Below are 21587 nucleotides of genomic sequence, written 5' to 3'. Positions count from 1 at the left end.
GTATTTAATAATGACCATCTTAATTACAATTCAGTCTTTCCTTCTCTGGGCTAAATATGCACAGCTCCCTAAGTTGCTTCCCTGATTTCCTCTGCTCTCCACCAGCATAGGAATGGCTGGGCTGTGTATGTGGAATTACAACACAGCAGTGTGTGTGTGTGTGTGTGTGTGTGTGTGCAGCTTTGCATATTATGGAGGGAGGAAGGCAAACAACAACATGAACAACAACAAATATAATACCAACATCTGTAACAACCAAAAAAAAAAAAAAAAAAAAGACATCTACCAGCCTAAGTTCACCTTACACCCATAAATGTCTTTAGCAGTTGTTGCATATCACTACATGCAACAACCACCAAGCTATTTTGGACAATAGTTCCCAGAATATCCCAGTCACTTTTGATCATGTTGGGAAGGTAATGCAAAATAACTCTTCCATGCTCTGAGTGTCCCCATCCCAAATTCTGGATCTGAATTCAGACTGTAGCAGAAGGCAAAGGGTTCAAGCCCTCCTCTCCTGCTTCCCAGGATTTTAATCCAGATTGCTCCCCAATGCATGTTGCCTTATTTAAAAACACTCACACCAATTTTTGAATTGTGCAAATCATGCCCAGTCTGACCCTTAACAGAGATCTAACATCACAGACGCAACTTTTACGTCTCTCCCAGCACAGCAGCAAGTCTTCAAGGTCTGATAATTTCAGATATACTTGTTTATCCCTCGATGGGTATAATCGTTAAATGAACATTGCACATATGAAGAAGCCATTATAGGCGTAAAACTCAACAGGAGATTTACAACACAGTAACACACTTCTTCAGACAGTCCTCTTCAAGTGATTGTCTTAACAATGAGCAGTCAGTGAAGGATGGTGGTAATAATAATAACAATAATATCAAGTAAAATATTGAACAGTTTTGAACCTGAAAATTAAGGAGAAAATGCAGAACATAATTTAAAGAATGTTTTATTTTGTCTCTCCCTCCACCCCTCTATTTCAACTCTCTCTGTTGTATCTTCACTCTTTTTTTTTACAGTCTCCTATAAACGACAGAGAATGTGTATCACGAAGTGTCAGCTAAGGTTAGAGCTCCATCTAATGTTGTTAAATGGGAAGAACATATTACTGATTTAATACTCAACCATCCTCCCAGATCCTGGAAAGTTCCTTTTGAAAAGTGCTTTGTTATCATTCCAAGGCACCCAAAGCAGTCAGTTCTTGTTATAGTTACAGTTTTAGAAGTGCACTTGTCTCTCCAAATCGCTGGGGTTAGGGGCACTGGACCCCCGTGAATGTGGAAAAAACACAAATAACAAAAACACTATGTTTTTACCTGAGAGAGAACACCTCTCTAGGAATCTCTAGGTCCTCCATTGTCTGCCAGACATTGACCATAGAACTGCACTGGAGGAGCTACAAAGGCCTAGTGGCGTGTTCTCTCTAGGAAGATCTAGGTCCTTCAATGTGACTTTTGGTTAAAGTTGACCATAGAGTTGCATTGGAGGACCTAGATATTCTTAGAGAACATATATTAATAAAATCTGTGAATAATCAAATCTGCAAGAAGCAAAGGTGCAAATGTGGAGGGATGAGTGTGCTTCTGTGTTTTTGTGCTGTGCAAAAATAATGGCTGGACTGCTACATCAGCAATTTAGTTAAGTATACTTTATTAAATAACTTCTCCTGGCCTGACCTTCACTCCTCTCACCCAAACCTGAGGGGAAACATCGTTCATCTAGCAGAATGTCCTCATGCTCTAAAAAAATAGAAGGAAGATTTGTGCGCTGTTTTAAAACATATAAATTCCAAAAAGCAAACTTGATCTTGCCATTTTATATAAGGGACACTATTTTACTATGCCACTATATTTCATGGGCCTTGAGCATCCATGGATTTGGGTATCCATGGGGGGGGGGGGGGTCCTGGAACCAAAACCCAGCAGATACCAAGGGCCCACTGCATTATCTACTATGCTGTTCAGCATCTCAGGTAAAGGTTTTCACTAATTTGGGGTTGTGCTCAGTGGAGCAGTGAATCCACTCTGGGTTCTAGCTTTAACTTAAGGAGCTGTCCAGGATGCTGTATCTATTTAGAAATAAAATTAAGCAGCTTGGACAACTCCTTTAACATGCAGTTTAAGACTGCATCTACATTGCACGATTAATGCAGTTTGACACCGCTTTAACTATCATGGGTCCATTCTATTGAACCCTGGGATTTGTTATTTGTTGTGGCACCAGAGCTCTGATAGAGAAGGCTAAATATCTCACAAAACTACAAATCCCTGATTGCCATAGCACTGAGCCATGGCAGTTAAAAGTGTTACCAAACTGCATTAATTCTGCAGTGTTGATGCAGCCTAAAACTCTGAGCAGATCTACCACCCCACAGATAGGGAAATCATGTACTGCCCCTGCTTGTTATTCATGGACTGACGGTGCAATATTTTTAAACCAGAGAAAGAGGCTAGTCATGATGACTACAGATGAGCTCCTGTAAGAAAAGGAGTCTGACCCTGCATACCAGTTGCTGGGCACCAGAACTGGGAAAATGTTCTTCTGTTAATGCCCTGTTTCTAGGCTCCCATTCAAATATTTCATTGGCCTCTCTGGGAAACAAACTGAAACAACATTCTTTCTCATTTGCATCAGCTAAATTTGGTGGGAGAGGGTCATATTGTACCTTTTTAACCACATAGCTCTTGAAAGATGTCATTATTATGTATGTTCAACTAGATTCCCAATTTAAAGTAACCCTGTCCTAGGATTTTCCTGCAAGCCTGATTCAGAGGTTTGCCATTGCCTTCCTCTGTGGCTGAGAGAGTATGACTTGCCCAAGGTCATCTTCTGGGTTTCCAGAACTGAGCGAGGATTCAAACCCTGGTCTCTTGTAGTCCTAGTCCAACACCCAAAGCACTGTACCACACTGGCTTTCTCTTAAAGTACTTTTAAAAGATGAAGAGCCCTCACCCAAAAAACAGTTGACAAACCCAAATTATCATCACTAACATGATTGAATAGGCTGGCATTTGATATTTTAAGTACTGAGAGACCTGGGACAAATATGTTCCAGTTTTCCCCACATCTGACGGTTGCTGGGTTTTTAAAATTCTTGTTCTTTCCATTCTGTATATCAAGAACTTTCTGAATGTTGGTAAATTCTGATTTAAAACCCCCAAACTGAAACAAAATTCATAGGATGGTTGGGGGAAAAGTCCTAAACCGGTCTTCCTGCACTGAAGAGTGCACTTAAAAGGTGCAAATGCATTTATTTCATGGACACAGATGATCAGCATATGAAAAGCTCAAGAGGTTCTTGAAGTGGAATGTATGTGAATAAAGCTTTGGGCTAGATAGACCTTGTTCTGACCCTGCAAGTGATTTCTTAAGTACTTAAGAACCTATGTTTGCACTTATAACACTTGAGGTGAAGTATGATTTTACAAATAGAGTAAGAGAAAATAAATGCAAATCCTTGCTTTAAGTTTAAAACATAACTGGCAGACCATAGGGACTTGACAGTTTAATTAGAATATATTTGTGTTTGTATGTGTGTGTGAGAGAACACAAGATCAAAATTTACTACTCTGTTTGAATCACTCTTTTCTGTTTTTGGTAACTTGTGCTTAGGTTCCTGCAATGTGCAGATCTGTACCTTTGATGAAACTTTTAATCTTTCAGTTTGACCTCCTAATTGTTTCTTTTAAAAAAAAATCACTTGTTCACACAGCCTGCTTTTGATATTGACCATGAATTCATCAGTAACTTCAGTAACTACCATTTAGGTGACTTTAATGTTGGTCAGAACATAAATTTTTAATAGGGAGAGCAGAGAACGTTCATGTTATACAAAACAAAAGCAATGTCAGCATTTTGAATTCTGCAATATATACTGCTGGACAGGAAATTGGAAAAGTCATTCATCAAAGTTTGGATATGCACAAAGAATAAATATGCAAATTGGAGAAAATAAATGACAGTCTAATGCCAGGGCATTGGCAATATTGTAGTGGCATTAATGACTGTAATGCATGAATGATAAACCAGTACAAGACATATAGAGAAAATCATTACTTTTTGGAACTACACATCCCAACACACAGCCAATTGCTGGTGGATTATGAGCTGTCATTCAAAAAAGTTACTTGTCCAAGTTACATGTATGTATATGTTCAATGTGAGAAAATCAAGTGTCCTTTTTTACAAGCATTTTTACTTCTAGAGTTTGGAAATAATATGTTTTTGGACCACAACACCCAGAATCCTCTAGCTAGCATGGCCATACATTCATGCAAAGAGAACTTGCTTGAGCTCTGGCTTTGCTTCTGCCCTGTGCTTTTAAATTTCCAAGTTTAAAGACTGCTAAAAATCACCAGCCTTCCCATCTTATTGGCACAAATACTTTGAAGTACAAGTACTTTGGAAGCAGGACTATGAAGCAGAGGAATATTCATCACAGAGGTTTTAGTAACTGATTTTTTGCACTCCTAACCCCAAAATGAAATGCTTCTGCAACTAATCTATTCCTGCCAAAGGACAAGACAGTTAAAATGGTAATTCCTTCTTCCTTCTGGGTGTCTGATTTAGCTGCAAACACATTTTTAATTTTCAGGCAGGAGAGCTAGCGACTACTACTCACTCTTGCTCTCCTTCGCCTCCACCCCCTTTTACCAGTATGGATTTAAGGCACATGCCTAGGATATTTTAAAAACAATTTTGGAGTTAGAAGGGTGAGATGGTAAACTGAAAATAATAATCTTGGATGGGCTGTAGTTCCTCATATGGGTGACCTTTAGCCTCTCTGTATTTCTTTCCTGCTTTATGCAAGAGAAGGGGGTGGGAGGGAACCTTGGACCTAAAAACTATTTCAGTCCCCATAAACCAGATCCATCAAAATAACTGGGACTGGGTATTCACCACTTATACAAGTTCCAAAATAATATTTAGCTCACAATCTTTTACTTAGCCGCCCTAGCTATCCAGCTTTTAAGAACTGCTGATGGCTACAGTCTACAGACCTCTTGAGTTCTGTACCTATCCATGGATCTTGGTGGTGCCATGTGAAACACAACTTGTTCACATTTTTCATAATACAGTAATTGATCAGGTGGTGCAAAAGCTTTTGGTATCATGATGGTCTAAGAAACATACAGTGCATCCCTGGTCATATAATTACAAGTAAGTCTCACCCATTTCAGTGGTTCTTTCTCCTGGACACATGTGCTTAATATTTCAGCCTTAAATAGCTTTGGTAAAAATAGCTTTTTGTAGCCTGCTGGAATTTATTGTTTAGATAGTTCTCTTCCCTGTTTTATATTTTTGGCAATTTCAGCTACAAAGTTATTACTGCTATATTTAGGCTGCTCACTGTGTAACTGGGCCCCTGCCTTTTTTAATCCAGGAAATTATCAAATGCCGAGTGGCCACCAATAATCATGTTCAATATTGTTCCCATTCTCCCTAGAAGTACCAGACATTCTTCACAGTGTCCTGCATGTGTCGATTCAAGGAGGTCTGGACAATATGATGCTGCCTTTTAATATCAAAGTTTCACTCCAAATGAAGTTGGAATCCCTCATGTCTTGCCTGGATTCAGCATCCCTCTTAATACGAGTCTCCAATTTTTTTTAACAATACAGTAATTTTGATTTGTGATGGGAGTTACAATGCAACAAAGTGAGACATTACAAGAAATCAGATCCATTTGCATGTTCTTTCAAGAACTTGCACTAGAAGAAAATACAAATGCAATAGTGACCTGTGAGCACTTGATTCAAGAACCTGGAGGCTCAACTATAAAATAGTGCAAACATTTATCATCATAGGAAGCAAATCCACACAACAGTTAGCCACAAATATACATTTTCACACTCAAAACAAATGTATCAGATGTGTTCTATAATATAAATACATTTGCTACAATGATATCTACCAACATAAGAAGCTATAGGCTTTTAAATAGCTAAAGTTGTTTCAGACAAGGACAGGAAAATATACTATAAATTAGCAATTATGAGTTAAAAGATATTGGCACAGAAAGAAAAATATATATCTGCAAAAACTTGCTTTCAAAACTTGGGATTCTAGATTATTGCAATAAGACTTGTACAGCAACAGCACACATAAGATTTGTGTTAATGCAGCACCCACTGAGATGGGCAGGGCATCCATTTTGTGAACTGAAAACCATACAGGTTATGGAACTAAGCAATGTGTTTTTTGAATAAAACACAGGGTAATCATTTAAAAGTGGGCTTTAAATATGTTGGCTCAGTCTAGAAGAGTAACAAAAAAAGAAGAAGAGCTTAACATAAAATTTTCAATCCAGGACACATTTTTCAGGTTAGTGCTCTAACAGAAATCAAATTGGTAAAACCTGTGTTCTGTGAGTTATGAGATTCATGAATTAAAGTAATTGTCTTGTTTAAATGGTTTCATCTCTAATACAAATATTCTCAGTTGTTTTAAACCAAGAAATAATAATAATACAAATCAATTACAAAGGTACACTTTTGATTTCTGCCAATGGTACAGGCTCTGCTATAATCACTCATTAGAGCTATAATAATAACCTTTTCCCTAAACTGCTTTGAGCTTTACAGGTGAAGCCCTCTACCACAGCTAGACTCCTGTATGTAGTGAATGAATGTTAAGCACTTCCCCTCTCCCAAAATTACCTTTTAAAAAAGGGAAGCCAAAAGATTACACTAAGATAGCTAGTACAAAACCCGATGGCCCAGCCTGCATAGACATAAAGAGCAAACGTGTCAGGAAATGGACATATTCACCAAATGCTGCTACTGAACAATCTCTAGTCATTTCAACAGATTGACATGGGAGTCAAGGAGGAGGCACGTGGTAAGGCTGCCAGGATTTTGGAAATCCAAAGTCTCAGGCTCATAGTGATCATAGCTAAACAGAAACATCAAATTTGTGAGACATTAGTAAAGGTGTGTAGAGCGGGGGGTAACAAGAGGGGACAGATTCACAGAAGAATGTTGATAACAAGCCTGGCAACTCATGTTCCATGCAAGTTCTGTTGAAATGAATGGAGATTGCTCAGTATCTCATCCTGAAGGGTTGCAGTTGAGCATTTTATAGCTGCCTTCCTGTGTTTGCATGTGTGTTCATTGTGCAACACATCTGCATGGATTTCTTAATTTATCCTGCAAACATTAGTTTAGCACCAAAAATCCAGTTGTCTGCTAATGATATCCCTCACTCAGCTTTATTATAATACTAACTGTAGTAGAGGATAATGTTCGTAGTAGTTCAATCAAAATAAGGAACTAAAAACTAAATAAATAAATAAATGGAAGGTGAGCAAAAATATTCAGCACAGCATTTTTTCCCAGCCCCAAATTATGTGAATTTTGTTTTAAATGGAGAGAGTAAGGGGAGAAAGGGCAGATGACAGAGAAAGAGGGAAATGCTGATAGCAGCAATGGTTCACACGTGTGTTTTCTCTTTAACAAATTGCTCTGCTTATGCATTATTAGGTAATGGAACTGCTAATTGGGGTTATGATGCCTTGCCATGTTCTTCACATGAAATGAGGCTTTAGATGTACCATGGGCAGGAAGGGGGAAGATGGCAGCTGCACATGATAAGGAGCAATTTTTGCTTTTTAAAAATCTTGCACACAAAGGTTACTGCTGCTCTCATCATGTCTGTCAAGGTAAACCTCCTCCATGGTCCAAAAACTGTAAGGATTTCTCCTGGCTCCAAAGAAAATGGCCAAAACATTTTACTGTTGCTCCATTTTTGAAAGCTGGAAATGAGGCCATGAAAGCAGAGTGGCACATTCGACACAGCTTGAAAATAAACATGTTTTTCCTCTGTCAAAAAAAGGTAGAAATTATGACATGGACTTTTATTTTTTTGAATATCTACATTTTTAGAAAAATATAAATGTATTCCAATCATCCTTTGGAATGCCACTCTTATTTGATAAGCACACTGAACACCGTTTGATCATCTGAACAGGAACACAAAGCAGATGGGACGCTTTTTAGCTCTCTGTCTCTTGCTGTCTCTCTCCTAGTGCTATAACTTCCATCTTCTTAAAGCGAGGGCTGTGCTGCACCCATAACACACTGTTGTTGCAAAAGCAAAAATCTGCAAGGCAGAGGAGGAAAAGAAAAAAGAAAAACAAAGTGAGTTTAACATCAAATTGGGCTATCTATACATTTTTACTATGCCATGGTTCTCATAGCATTCTAATAACGTATAGTGATCCATGTCTCCAAGGGATAATCCTGTGCTTGGTTTCATTTAGATCGGGGCGGGAATTCTCCAGCCCTCCTGGTGTTGCTGGACTGCACTTCTCATCAGCCCTAGCCAATGTAGCCAGAGGGAAAGAATGCTAACTGTTGAAGCCCAATAACATTTGGATCATCCCGATTTAGATGAAACAGAGTACATGCTAGAGACCTAGACATTTGCTTTCTTCCAAAACATACAAGGAGTGGAGGCAAACAACTGGCATCCCTGTAAGATGGAGTGGGCAATTTCCGGAGATCTGGGGGCTCCAGACACCTTTCCTAGGATCACAGAGGGCTATGCCTCATGCCCCAAATACATCTCTTTTGTCTTGACTTTAAAAGGCCCCTTGTTCTTTCTAGGTGGACTAGAAAAAATATTTTGCCACAGTTCACTCCCTCCTCCTGTTTTAGACTGAGACAGACCCCCCCCCCCAACAAAAAAAGTAGAAATGTCAAAAAGTCACTTCCTATTTTTTGGGGGGGGGAAGCCCTTCCTATTTGGCAGACCATATCTCCATATATGAGCCGGCCCGGGCTCTGAGATCCTCAGGGGAGGCCCTTCTCTCCGTCCCATCCCCATCACAAGCATGGTTGGTGGGGACACGAGAGAGGGCATTTTCTATGGCTGCCCTAGACTGTGGTACTCCTATTCCCACGGAGACCAGAATGGCCCCTTCCTTGATGGCCTTCTGCTGACAGGCAAAGACCTTCCTCTTCAGACAGGCATTCGAAACAGAAAGCTTTTAAAGAATGGGCTGGGGTGTTATATTGTTTTAAGGTGTTTTAAATATTTTATCTTTTTAAACTATTTGATATTTTAACATGTAATTTGTTTTAATTAATTGAGTAATTTAATTCTGTTTTGACGAACTATTTTTGTATGCTTTTAATTGTACTGTTTTTTAATACTGTAAGCCACCCTGAGTTCCAGTCTTGGGAGAAGGGCAGGATGATGATGATGATGATGATGATGATGATGATGATGATGATGATGATGATGATGATGATGATTCCTGGGCCTCAAACAGCTCAAGATGTGGGTGAATGCATGGCCCTTTGTTGCTTCAGCCAGGCTAAGGGATAGACTGCATCTTTCCCTATGAGCACACTCAAACTTGGGATGTGTGTGTGTGTGTCTTGATCCACTCCCTTCACAGGCATATTTGCAAGAAATGGAATTTTTTTAGTCTTTTATACTGCTTGTATTCTTTGCTTTACATTAATGATTTCAATGGTTTGAATTTTGGTGATAGTTTAGTACTATTTTAATCATAACCTTTTGCATGTTTTAACCATGTGTGTTCTTATTTGTGATTTTCTCCATTTTGCAAGCTGCTCTGAGAGTCTCAGGTTGGATGATGATTGATGGCAACAGAGCCCCTGCACTATACGGGGTGTGATCAGTCTTTTAAAATCAAAACAAAATATCTTGTGATTTATCATACTGTATTTCCTTCAGACAGGAATAGGGAGATCTGGGTTCCAATTCCTGCTCAGTTGTGCAGATCACTAAGTGACTTTAGGCCAATCATCATCTCTTATTTCTAGGATAAACTTGTGGGGGAGGATAATCTAAGAGAAGAAGAATCATGTTTGCCATGTAGTGCATGATGGAGAAATAGTAATAATACTGTAATATGAAAATAATAATGTAACCCTCAGCTTTCTCTGTCTCATTCATTTCTTCCAAAAACAAGTTTAAACAAACACATGATTGACTAAATTCAAAAAGCATGCTTAAGTAAGAATGGTTAGCATTGCAGCCTATGTGTTATTCTTATAAAAAGAAAACAGATCTCAGTTTCTCATTAGTACATGTGACCTGTGAGTCACAAGGTGCAAATGCAATGACTTCTTAGTGCTTGGCATGACTATCCCAACACCAGTGACATATCCATTCTACAGATTGAGAGAAAGAATCTTGGGAATCAAAATCTAGTAATACAGGTTGAATCTTTCTTATCTGAAATGTTTGGGACCAGACATTTTTCAGATTCTGTATTTTTTAATTTTAATTTTTTGGATCATCTAAGAAACTCCCCTCCTTTAAACCAGGGTGTCTACATTCTCTGTTGCTTTCTCACCAATTCAAGCACAACACAAGAGGGCTAACCTTTTAGGACTTTCTGTTCTTCAGGAACAAGGGGAGGTAGACTGGAAGGTATAACCTCCCACTAGAATGGGGGAAGGACAGGTATTTTGGACAACAATTTCCAAAATGCCTTAGAATTAGCTAAATGGCCAATGGCTGTTGGAGCACAAAAGATCTTGAGGGCCAATGATTCTCCAGCCAGGTCTTCCCAAAGAAGGATATTTTGAAAGACGTCTGGTGAATGCAAGACCTTGGACCAAGTGATCTGCCTGGAGCTATCAAAGGTCCTTCCGTTTTAGCTTAATCCAGTATATCAGGCTGCCTAAGCCATTGTCTGCCATCATTGTACCATGCCGACTTGTACTCATAACTAAGGCAAGACAGGAATACACCATCTTCCTAAAATTTAGAGATTTAGAGGCTCTTATTTCATCATCTTGCCTGCCTGAATTTTTTTTTGAAGCCTCACTGAGTACAGAATGTGCATATATGTAATACTTACAGCAGCAGATATGCTCAAGTTGTATTCGTGGTCATTTAGAACTGATTCATATATGGTGGGGTGGGAGATGTTGTGGAAGGTCAATTTAAATGGATAAGCATGCAAAGAGGTGGTGGCTGCTTGTAGAAGAAAGGTCCCAAAATAAAAGACAAAGACGGCTGCATGGTAAAGAAAATCCTGAAAAGAAAATAAGATACAGGGTTGGTTTGAGCTGAGTGAAAATATCTGTATTTGGTATTTTAAGGCAAAAGTGGGGAACACAGTGGCACTCTAAATGTTCTTGGGCTGCAACTCCCATCAGCCCTAGCTGGAGCAGATAATGGTAAAGGATGGTGGAAACTGCAGTCCAGTAACATCTGGAGGGCCACATGTTCCACATCCTTGTTCTATAGGGCATAATAAATTGGCTATAATTATGGACACAGCTGTAAAAAGATTAAAGGCAACCTTTTCTGCAAATTAAGTGTGGAAAAGGAATGTGCATTATCTGTTTAAATTGAATGATATTTTAACTAACTATATTTGTTTAAGGAAGTATTTGTTATTTGCTTCCCTACCCACCAAGTACCATCAGATTTTCCCCATCTTTCAAATTATATAGGCAAGTAAGCCCACTTGATTAAATATGTGTGTATTTAAAATTGCACATGAAAACATTTTAGTCTCTATATAATATAATAATATAATAAAAGTTTATTTATATTTCCCGCCTCTCCCTACGGATCGACGTGGACTTACAATAATAAAAATGGAACACCAATTTCCATATATAAAATACATCTTAAAATCAAGACAGCACATTAAAATCCATCTATCAACATATCATTCACTTACTCAGAGTGGGATATTCCTTCCCACTCTGAGTAAGTGAATGATATGTTGATATATGGATTTTAATTCTATTTTAATTCTATTTTTGCATGCAAGAATAAAATAAACAAATATTGGCATTCTTACTATTTTATATGCCTCAGTGCAAGATGCAGAGCATGGAAAAAGTAACTAATTCCCACAGTCCCTCATCCACAGCCACTTCCCAGCACTGTCTGTGGAATTTGGGCAGTTGTGTTGTGAAAGAGTTACTTTTCTACGCTCTGATGAAATTGCTCAGAGATGCAGTGCACTGGCCAGGATCCTTGCAATATACAGGTCATACAAAATTTCCCCATGTCACACAAAAGGGTATTCTTGTAGACTAGCGAAAACATAAAGCAAGAGAAGCAAACTAGTCTGTTGAGCAACTTCTAAAAACAGTCTGTTCCCAGCTCTTTGGCTCCACTGTGGCTTACACAGTGAAGCCATGGTCCTTTGTAAGAACCACCACCCACAACTAAAATACAGCATAATATGCATATTGTAATAAATATGGACTAAGAGAACCACCATTCATGTTCTAGGCTGTCAAGCGCTCTACTGTACACCATCTTTGCCCAACTTTCTGGCACCTTCATGGATGAAGGAAGCATACACATCCTTATGAGTGGTACAGTGTGTGCAGAATTTAGGAGACAGATTATTTCATTTCCTTTGCCCAGTTGCCCTGATTTGGAACTCCCTTGCTTCCTTGGCAGCTCTTACAATGGAGTTCTCTGTCACCAGAAGAAGTGAAAACCCAAGACTTTGGTAATGAAGAGAGAAACTTCTCCTAGAGGGACACAAGTCAGAGTATTAAGCTCCCAGTTTATTACAACTTTGTAACATGTTGTTACTTAAAAACGGGAAAACCAAGAAAACACACATTTAAATGCATTGTAGAGAAATTAAATGGCAACTGCACCAGCGAGAACATCTTGAGGACCTTTCAGTGGCACTGCTGGGCTGCCCCACCAGCACTGGCCCAGCCACATCTGGCTATTGTGGGAGAAAGGCAGGATAAAAAATAAATAAAATAGTGTTAGTGTGGCTCCCAATGAGGACCCTACGAAACCATGGGCCAACCCTGGGAGCAGGATGCTGGTGCCCCTGTACTTCACTGCCATTCGATCTCTTATAACTCAGGTTATAAAGATGGAGCAGTTTGTTTTTTGCAGCTGCAGAGAATAGGACCCCGAGCAATAGATTCCAACGACAGGAAAAGAGATTCCACCTCAACGTTAGGAAGTACTTCCTGACAGAGCTGTTCAACAGTGGAATATGCTGCTGAGGAGTGTGGTGGGGTCTCCTTCTTTGAAGGTTTTTAAACAGAGGCTGGATGGACATCTGTTGGGGGTGCTTTGATTCTGTATGCCTGCATGGCAGGGGGGTTGGATTGGATGGTCCTTGATGGTATCTTCCAACTCTATGTTTCTATGCGGATTCCTCTAAGACAGCCTACCAACATACACAAGGCAGTAACTAAATCTTAACCTCATTTTTGTTCAAACAGATCATTTATATATTATGGATGAGTAACTTCAACGGTTTGGAGAGCCAATTTTCTGCTCTTCTAAAGGTCCATGAGTTGCACAGCTCTCCCAAAAATACAAAAGAGACTTTTGGGATTTTTAAAAATAGTAGTACAAAATGGTACAAAAGGCCCTTAAAGTAAATCATTATTCCTTGAGGCTTTGGAAACTTTTTTTTCCTGAAAATTCCTTGAGGGTTGGGAAATCCAGGGGTTCATTAACAGTCCTGGACTAGGCAAACTTTTTCTGTCCTGCCCTAGCTTGAGATTTTAGGCCATCACTGTTTTACATAGATTGGCTCCTGCCTGAAGAGATTCATTCTACAAAAACATTAGTAGTCATGTTCTTTTTTCCCTAAACCTGCTTCACATCTCTGACCTCTCTTTGCAGAGTTTAAGAGCCCACCTTCCACTCCCTGTCCCTAAAGTCCTTATCTCACTGGAAAGAAGTGACTAGAGTTGCTGAACTTTTTCCTTCATCAATGCATACAGACAACTATTTCTACCTCTGTCAAGGATACCAAATCTGCATTTCTTAAACCTACACAGCAATCAGAATTCAATAGGCACTTTTCTACATTTTGCAATACAGTTCATCAGTTAATGAATATATATACAGCTCATGCTCAAAAAAAGGCAAGTATGCACCAAATATAGTTCATTAAGTAAAATTTACTAGCAAAACAAAACAAACCCTTATCCTAAAAAATATGCCCATTGTGGGTGACAGTCTGGATGTCAGTAGGGTGGTGAATCTATTCTGTGTTTTAAGGAACTACCCAAGCTGCTGAACTCTGTTCCCTCAAATAGATTCATCACCCAACATACATTCAGTGAGCTGGTAGAGCTGATGTAGCAGAAAATGCAGATATTAGGAGAAATGTGCATTAAAACACACACACATCTTTGTGTGGAATTAAAAAAATTAAACTAACATGGAAATGGGAGAGAAACTGAGCAGGATTGCATTTTACAGTATGGTGCTGATATGTGCCATAATAATAGAAAAAGAGCCACAGCTTGAAAAAGCTATTTTTTTTATTTTTATTTTTGGAAAAGAGCTTTCAGCCTCCCTCAGCCATTGGGAGAGCTGAAGCTAGCCTCTGTCTCTTTCTTAATCAGACACACATGCACTTACTTTCAAGCTCTGAAAAGACTCTTCATGAGCAAATGCACCAGATTTTGGAATATTAGGTGCTGGAGAAAACCAAATCCCAATATGTTCTATCTGTTGATTGACTGGAAGTCTCTAGGGGTGGACAGTGCTGGGAAAAGAGTGTTGATCTTTGTCTAATCCAGAAAAACAGTTCTACTGTTTTTAAGACAAGGCTTTAGCAACAAGCCACACTACAAGCAGGTCTGGGCTTGTGCTAGTCCATATCCATTCAGTGTCTTGTATCAGACAAAAGTCAGTAAACATTAGCTCTAGGTGACTGTGCTAAGGATAGCTGAGAAGTCTGCTTTGATTTGTTTTTGAATTGGGGGGATGCATTCATTCATCTCAGTCTGCAGCTGTCTTCCTATTTTAATTTAAAACAAAAACAAAAAAATGGACACAAACCACCCTGAATGCAAAGCCTACATTTTACCACTGAGATGCTGTAGGTTACATTTCAGAGGAAGGAACTGGCAAAACCACCTCTGAGTATTCTTTGCCTAAGAAAATCCTATGAAATTCACAGGTCACCATAAGTCAATATGTGACTTGAAGGCACACGGACATAGAAACACACAATTGGATTGCCGTAAGCATTTGTGACTTTCCAGATCAAGTCTCCTCTTACAATGCTTCCATTCCAAAAAAAAAAAAAAAAAAAAAAAGGGGGGGGGTAGGCCATGGGTGCATGCAAAAAAGAGCATGCATGCACACAAACAAACTGCAGAACAATATTTCAAGATTGATATGCCAGCACATACTTTATTCACAAGAAGCTGACAAGCTTATTCACAGTTAAAATTCATTTCCAGTGCCATTCCCCACCCACTGGTGTTATAACACTGTTCTATTCTTTAGATTTGGGTCTCTCCTCTCAGCAATTCCTCATGAGGCTTATATCATGTGCCAGGAATGTTGCTGGACTACAACTCCCATCAGCCCTTGTCAGCAGAGGAAAGGGCAAGGAATGATAATATGTGGACCACACCTGTCCTACACAGTTGCTCGACCTGCTTGCCATAGAGCTTGCTGCCAAAGCGTTGTCTTAAAACCAGAAGACTTTTTATTTTTATTTTTAGGAATTGGACCAGGGCTGCTTTAGCTACCTGATGTGAGGGACTGAAAGGGCCCCTCAAAACCACAAACCAAATTTGCACGCAGTCAGTCTTGATTAAAAAACAACCCCTTTCCCAAAAAAGAGACCCTATGAATGAGAGTCTCAACTGTCTCCTCAACCCTCATGTTCTTGGCTCAAGTCTATGAAAGCTCATTCTACCAACTTCTTTCTTTCAGTTAGTCTCAAAGGTGCTAACTGCCCTAGTGGTCTCACAACTTGATTACTGTAACATCCTCCTGGCTGGGCTTCCTCTTTTTCACCTCCGTCCTTTAATTTCTGTCCAGCATTCAGCTGCACGCATTATCACATCCACCCACCGCTCTGACCATATCTCTCCTGTGTTGGCATCCCTTCACTGGCTCCCCCTCCCTTTCCGTATTCAGTATAAGCTCCTACTCCATGGGCTGGCCCCTCCTTACTTATCAGACCTTATTTCTCCTCACCTTCCCGCTAGGACCCTCTGTTCTGGTAGTCAAGGTCGGCTATCCCTGCCCAGGATTTCCTCTGCCCCTTCTCGAATTCGCCCCTTTTCACTCGCTGCCCCTCGCTCCTGGAACCTTCTTCCCCAAAGAACAAGAGCCATCACTTCTTTAACCAGCTTCAAAACAGAGTTGAAGACCATCCTGTTCAGAGAAGCATTCCCAGGCATTGCATGATTGTCATTTGATATTTGATGTTCTTTTGTTGCCTGTTTTATTGACTCATTTCCTGTATTGCTATGTATTTTATATGTATTATCCTATTATTTCTTAGGCAGGTTTACTCTTTTATATTTATTATTTTATGTACAGCGCTGTGCAAATCTACAGCGTTATAAATAAATAAATAAATAAATAAATAAATAAATAAATAAATAATACAAGATCCCATTGCATACTGATTTTCCAGACTAACATGGCTATCTCTTTGAATTCTTCCTTCAAGTTCATAATTATTCAACGGGATTTTGACTGCCATGCAAATGAAATTGTATTCAAAATACTTTTTCTGGGATTTAATAATGTGTGTGAGATAGACTGTGGTCTAGTGGTAAAGTGTTGGACTAAGATTAAGAAGAACCTGGTTCAAGTCCCCATTGAGCCAAGAAACTCACCGGTGACTTTGGGTCAGTCATTCTCAGCCTGACCTACCTCACAAGATTGTTGTGAGGATAGAATGGGGAAAAGAGAGCTAGATAAACTGCCTTGAAATTGCAGAAGGCAAGGTTCCAGTGCAATCAATCAATTAATCAATCCAAAAAGACAGGCCACATAAAAGAGTGAAATTAGCAACATTTGCCCAGTAGATCGGCAGTTATCAACCCCTGATCCAAATTCCTACTGTCTCAAGCAGGCTTGCTCACAGTCAAAGTTTTTAAGACCACCAGACCAGTTCCCAAATACCTTAGACAAAGCCTAGAAAAGTTAAACCTTACAGCTCCTAGAGTTCCCAGGCATCATGGTTATAGTCCAAAAGAGTAACATTTCTAAGCTTCAAGCCAAGGGCATAAGCGTATTCACCACTTGTTGACTGAAGTATCATGTTACAACTTGCGTAAGCATGAATGAAACATCACAAATCAACACCCACAAACCAAATTTGCACACAGTCAATCTTCATTCAAAAACATCACCTTTTCCAAAAAAGAAAGCATATGTTCTGCAGGGAGCCCTAATACAATTTGTCTAAGTGATGAATACACATACATGAACCATTTTTCTTTTAATAAAAGGGGAAATTTATCATAGCCTGATGTTAGACTGGGGTGTCCATACTGTATATACTCGACTATAAGTCGACCTCATGTATAAGTCAAGGTCAGGTTTTGGGGCCAAAATTATGGATTTTGATATGACCCATGTCATATTAGTCAAGGGTAAAACTTAGCAGCATGTAACAAAGGCTGTAAAATCTGAAGTAAAAGAAAACGATGCTTAAGAACTCTAAAAATGTTGATAGCTATAACTGTTTGTGCTCACCCTAAAGGCTGGATGGATGAGATAGTAGAGGGGGTTGATGCTTCTTTTAGGTGATCCGAGAAGAGATTAAGCTTTCACCTTTCACAATGGCATGGTTCCTTTTTTGATAAGAGTTAAAAGTACAGTACTTACATTGACCTGTGGATAAGTTGGCCCAGGTTTTTTGGGTCAATTTTTTGACTAAAATTTCTAGACTTTTACATGAGTATATACAGTATTTATCTCTCAGAGCTATATAAGCAAATTATTATTGAGCGATCATCTATACTTCAATTGATTCATTATGCAAACTTTCAAAGCTTCACTGGATTCGTCATCAGACAAAAATGTTAAAAACCATACAGGATAAAAATGAGGCTGATATCAGGCAGTTTTTCCAGATGTAACAGTACAGAGTGACTCCTTGAGAAATCTGGTGGTTTTTTTGCATAAGAAAGGAGTTGGTTTTTGCACAGGACAAAGACAGGCTGGATCTCAAGAGAAGTTACTTTGTTGTTGTGAATAGAGTTGAATTTTTCTTACCTGTCTCTTATTACAGTTTGGGTTTATCTAGACTGCAAAATAAAAAAACAATTTGACATCACTTTATCTGCTTTAACTACTTTAACTTTAGTTTGGTGAGGCACCAGAGCTGTCTGACAGACCAGGCTGAATACCTCATGAAATTACAAACCCCAGGATTATGTAGGATAGAGTCATGGCAGGAAAAGTAATGTCAAACTGCTTTAATGCTGGAGTGTGGATTCAGGCTTTGCCTCTAGTCTTCACATGGCCAATAAGAGGAGTGGTCTCTCCCTGCATTGAAATTTCTCTATACCATCTTAACTGTTGACATCTCAGACAGAAAGTAGGCCTTGACTCTATCATCACCATTTTACTCCTGTATAATTTTTAACATCTTTGCCTGCTGAAGAACTCAAAGTCTGCATATGCTTTGTAGTTAGTCCAATAAATGTATCGTTACTTGTGAATTTTGTTTTATTCTGCTGTACAGCCAACACGGCGACCCCTGAATATAAATTGATTCATTAGTTGATTAAATCTGAATGAGCCAGAACAAAATGTCAGTTCTGAATGGGGCTGGGATGATCGGCAAACGTGTTGCAACAAGAGCTATGCTAGAGGCAGCACTCTCCCTTTACTTCCACAAAATGCTAGAATGCCAGATGGTGGTGCAATTTAGCAATTTCCCAGTACTGCACCTAGGCCATTCCAAGCAGAACACATGAAACCCTTTTTGCAGATTTCTGTCCCTCTCACTTCATTGTTTCATTGTTTCATACTTGAAAAAAAAGAACATAAACAATTACAGTCAGCCCTTCTTATACACAGATATTTTATACACGGATTCAAGCATACATGGTTTGAAACTGTTCAAAAAAATTGTAAATTTCAAATATCAAACCTTGATTTTCCATTTTTATAAGGGACACCATTTTGCTATGTCATTATATTTAATGGGACTTGAGCATACACAGATTTTGTTATACACGGGGGATCTTGGAACCAAAACCCAGTGTATAACAAAGATCCACTGTACTTATGAACCTCTTCTTGGAGAACAGCCTCAGTCTGTGAAAAGCTGAGAGAGGAAGTTACTACAGCACAGTGCCATAATAAAGCCCACATACAGCAGAGCAAGTGACCCGAAAAATAAAACCAAAATAGCTTGCTCTGTTCCAATACCTTTTAACAGCAGCTTCATATGCAGCAATTCGAAAATGAAACTTTTCACAACAGGAAGTGCATCTGCACAATTATAACAACTTCATACCATTTTAACTGTTGTAGTTCCATTTATTGAATCTGGGAATTTGCAGTTTGGTGACTTAGGTCCAAAAATACTGCAGAAACAATCCAGTTTGAAACCCTTTAACTGCTCTGGCTCAGTGCTAGGGAATCCTGGGAGCTGTAGTTTATTGTGGCACCAGAACTCTCTGACAGAAAAGACTAAATGTTTCACAAAACTACAGTTCCCTAGCACTGAGCCATAGCAGTTAAGGCAGTTTCAAAATGGATTATTTCTACAGTGTGTTTTGGACTTTAGGCTTCATCTGCACTGTAATAATAATTCAGTTTGACACTGCTTTAACTGCTATGGTGCAATGCTATGGAACTGTGGGATTTGCAGGTTTGTGAGATATATCCTTCTCTGTCAGAGAGCTCTGGTGCTACAACCAAGTACAATTCCCAGAATTGCACTGCACTGAGCTATGACAGTTAAAGTGGAGTCAAACTGAATTATTTCTGCAGTGCAGATGCAACCTCACTTAAGAATTCTCCATTGACAGACACTAGAACTCCCTCACAGGGAATTCTAAGCATCTCATTAAACTACAGATCCCAGGATTCTTCACAATGGACATAGGATAACTAAAATGACATGAAACTGATAGAATTATTATCTCCAGTGCAGACCATCATGTAGCTATTAAAGGCACAAAATGGAGTTAAAATATGGCAAGATGCATCTTGGAGGGCTTGTCTGTTTTAACTTGGGGTTGTTGAAAGAGCAGAATAGCATTTATTAAGCATTACAAAATCAAGATTCAAAATATTAAATTTAAATATATGTATCCTCATTCACTGAAAATCTGGGTTTTCTCATAAGTGGCTTCTAAATGCTTACCAAACGGTTCCAATCAATAGAAATTCTCTCTCTGTAACTGAAGAGAAACACGCAGAGGAAGGCAATTGAGGAGAAACATGCCGTCACAGACACAAACATCACCCATCCTTGTAGCAGTGGTAAGGGGACTTTGGTTGCAGCTACTAAAATCCAAACTATTGCTCCAAAAAGCTGTAGAAGAACATAAAAAGGGGGGAGGGAAATAAGTTTGTTTAAAATTGAAATTAAGTCTCTATGTGTAAAATATAGTGAAAAGAAAAGAACAACAATTCTACCACAAGAGAAGCAGAAACCTTCTGGGATTTATTTTGAACATTAGCATTTGCCAGCTGCTCAGTTCTTTACCCATGATAAAAAAGAAAGCATACAAGCAACATCTTATAAGCAATGATGCTATCTGTAACATGGTAATTTTCATTTAATGATGTTACTAACATTGTTAATTTTTTAAAAAAATAGTAACATATACTGGTAACATTGCATCTTCTGGGGTGTGATGTTTACTTAAGTCGTAGGAGCAGTAGTATGCTTTTAAACCATTTCCAACTTATGGTGACTTTAAGGTGAACCTATCACAGGGTTTAGTGGGGCTAAGAGTGTGTGATTTGCTTAAGGTCACCCAGTGGGTTTCCATGGCCAAGTGTGTAATTGAACCATGATTTAGAGTCATAGTCCAATGCTCAATGCACTACATCATTCTGTAGTTACTTTCACTATATATTTTTGTGGGTCATTTTGGCAAGTTCAGTGACCCTGGGATTTGTATTCAAAGATATAGCTGTGTTAGTCTGGAAAATCAGTATGCAAAGGAATCTTGTAACATCTTTCAGACTAGCTGAAAGGAAGAAACTGGTCACAAGAATTTTCATAAAATTGAGTCTACTTTCTCAGCTGCATGGGAAAACAGACTCAAATCTACAAAAATTCATGTTACTAATTACTTTCATTAAAGGTGCTTCGAGATCACTTTGCACACTGATTTTCTAGACTAACGTGGTTATGTCTTTGAATTCTGGACAAACATGTAGTTTATTTTTTTATGTTGCAATGTTCCCCTATGAACCAGTGTGGAGGACTGGTGTGAGTTTTCGATTAGAACTACAGCAGACCTGAGTTCAAATTCCCACTCAGCCTTGGGAAAATCATACTCTTGCTATCTTAAGAGAAAGGCAATAAAAAAATGCCTCTGAAGAAACTTTGCCAAGAAAACTCTATGATATTAAACAGAGAGTCTGTGGACATCGAGCAGGCAATTCCATAATCACAAAAAGTCAACATGTGTTTCAGAAAAACAAGTCATGCCAGAAAAATCTGATCTCTCTCTCTCTCTCTTTTTTGGATAAAATTACCAGCTTGGTAAAGGGAATGCTGTGGATATAGTATATCTTGATTTCAGTAAGGCCTGTGACAAGGTTTCCCATTACATTCTTGCAAACAAGCTTGTAAAATGCGGGCTAGACAAGGTAACTGTTACATGGATTTGTA

The 21587-nt window shown here is 38.9% G+C and overlaps 1 protein-coding gene across 1 annotated transcript in view; it reads right to left on the bottom strand.

Annotated features, from left to right (window-relative positions):
• Positions 1–3807: 3807 nt before the first annotated feature.
• MAL2 (mal, T cell differentiation protein 2) overlaps positions 3808–21587 on the bottom strand; it is a 33762-nt gene continuing 15982 nt past the window's right edge. Inside the window, exons 2-4 of the mRNA XM_089517873.1 lie at positions 20103–20273; positions 10860–11036; positions 3808–8119 (exon numbers count right to left, since the gene is read on the bottom strand). Of these exons, the coding sequence (XP_089373999.1) occupies positions 8048–8119; positions 10860–11036; positions 20103–20273 (420 nt within the window). The 3' untranslated portion in view covers positions 3808–8047. The remainder of the gene's footprint in view (positions 8120–10859; positions 11037–20102; positions 20274–21587) is intronic.

Source organism: Sceloporus occidentalis, unplaced genomic scaffold, assembly GCF_023333645.1.
Source record: "Sceloporus occidentalis isolate IW3139 unplaced genomic scaffold, rSceOcc1.0.p SCAF_3, whole genome shotgun sequence".
NCBI classification, from domain to species: domain Eukaryota; kingdom Metazoa; phylum Chordata; class Lepidosauria; order Squamata; family Phrynosomatidae; genus Sceloporus; species Sceloporus occidentalis.
This window is presented reverse-complemented; position numbering and strand designations above follow the sequence as displayed.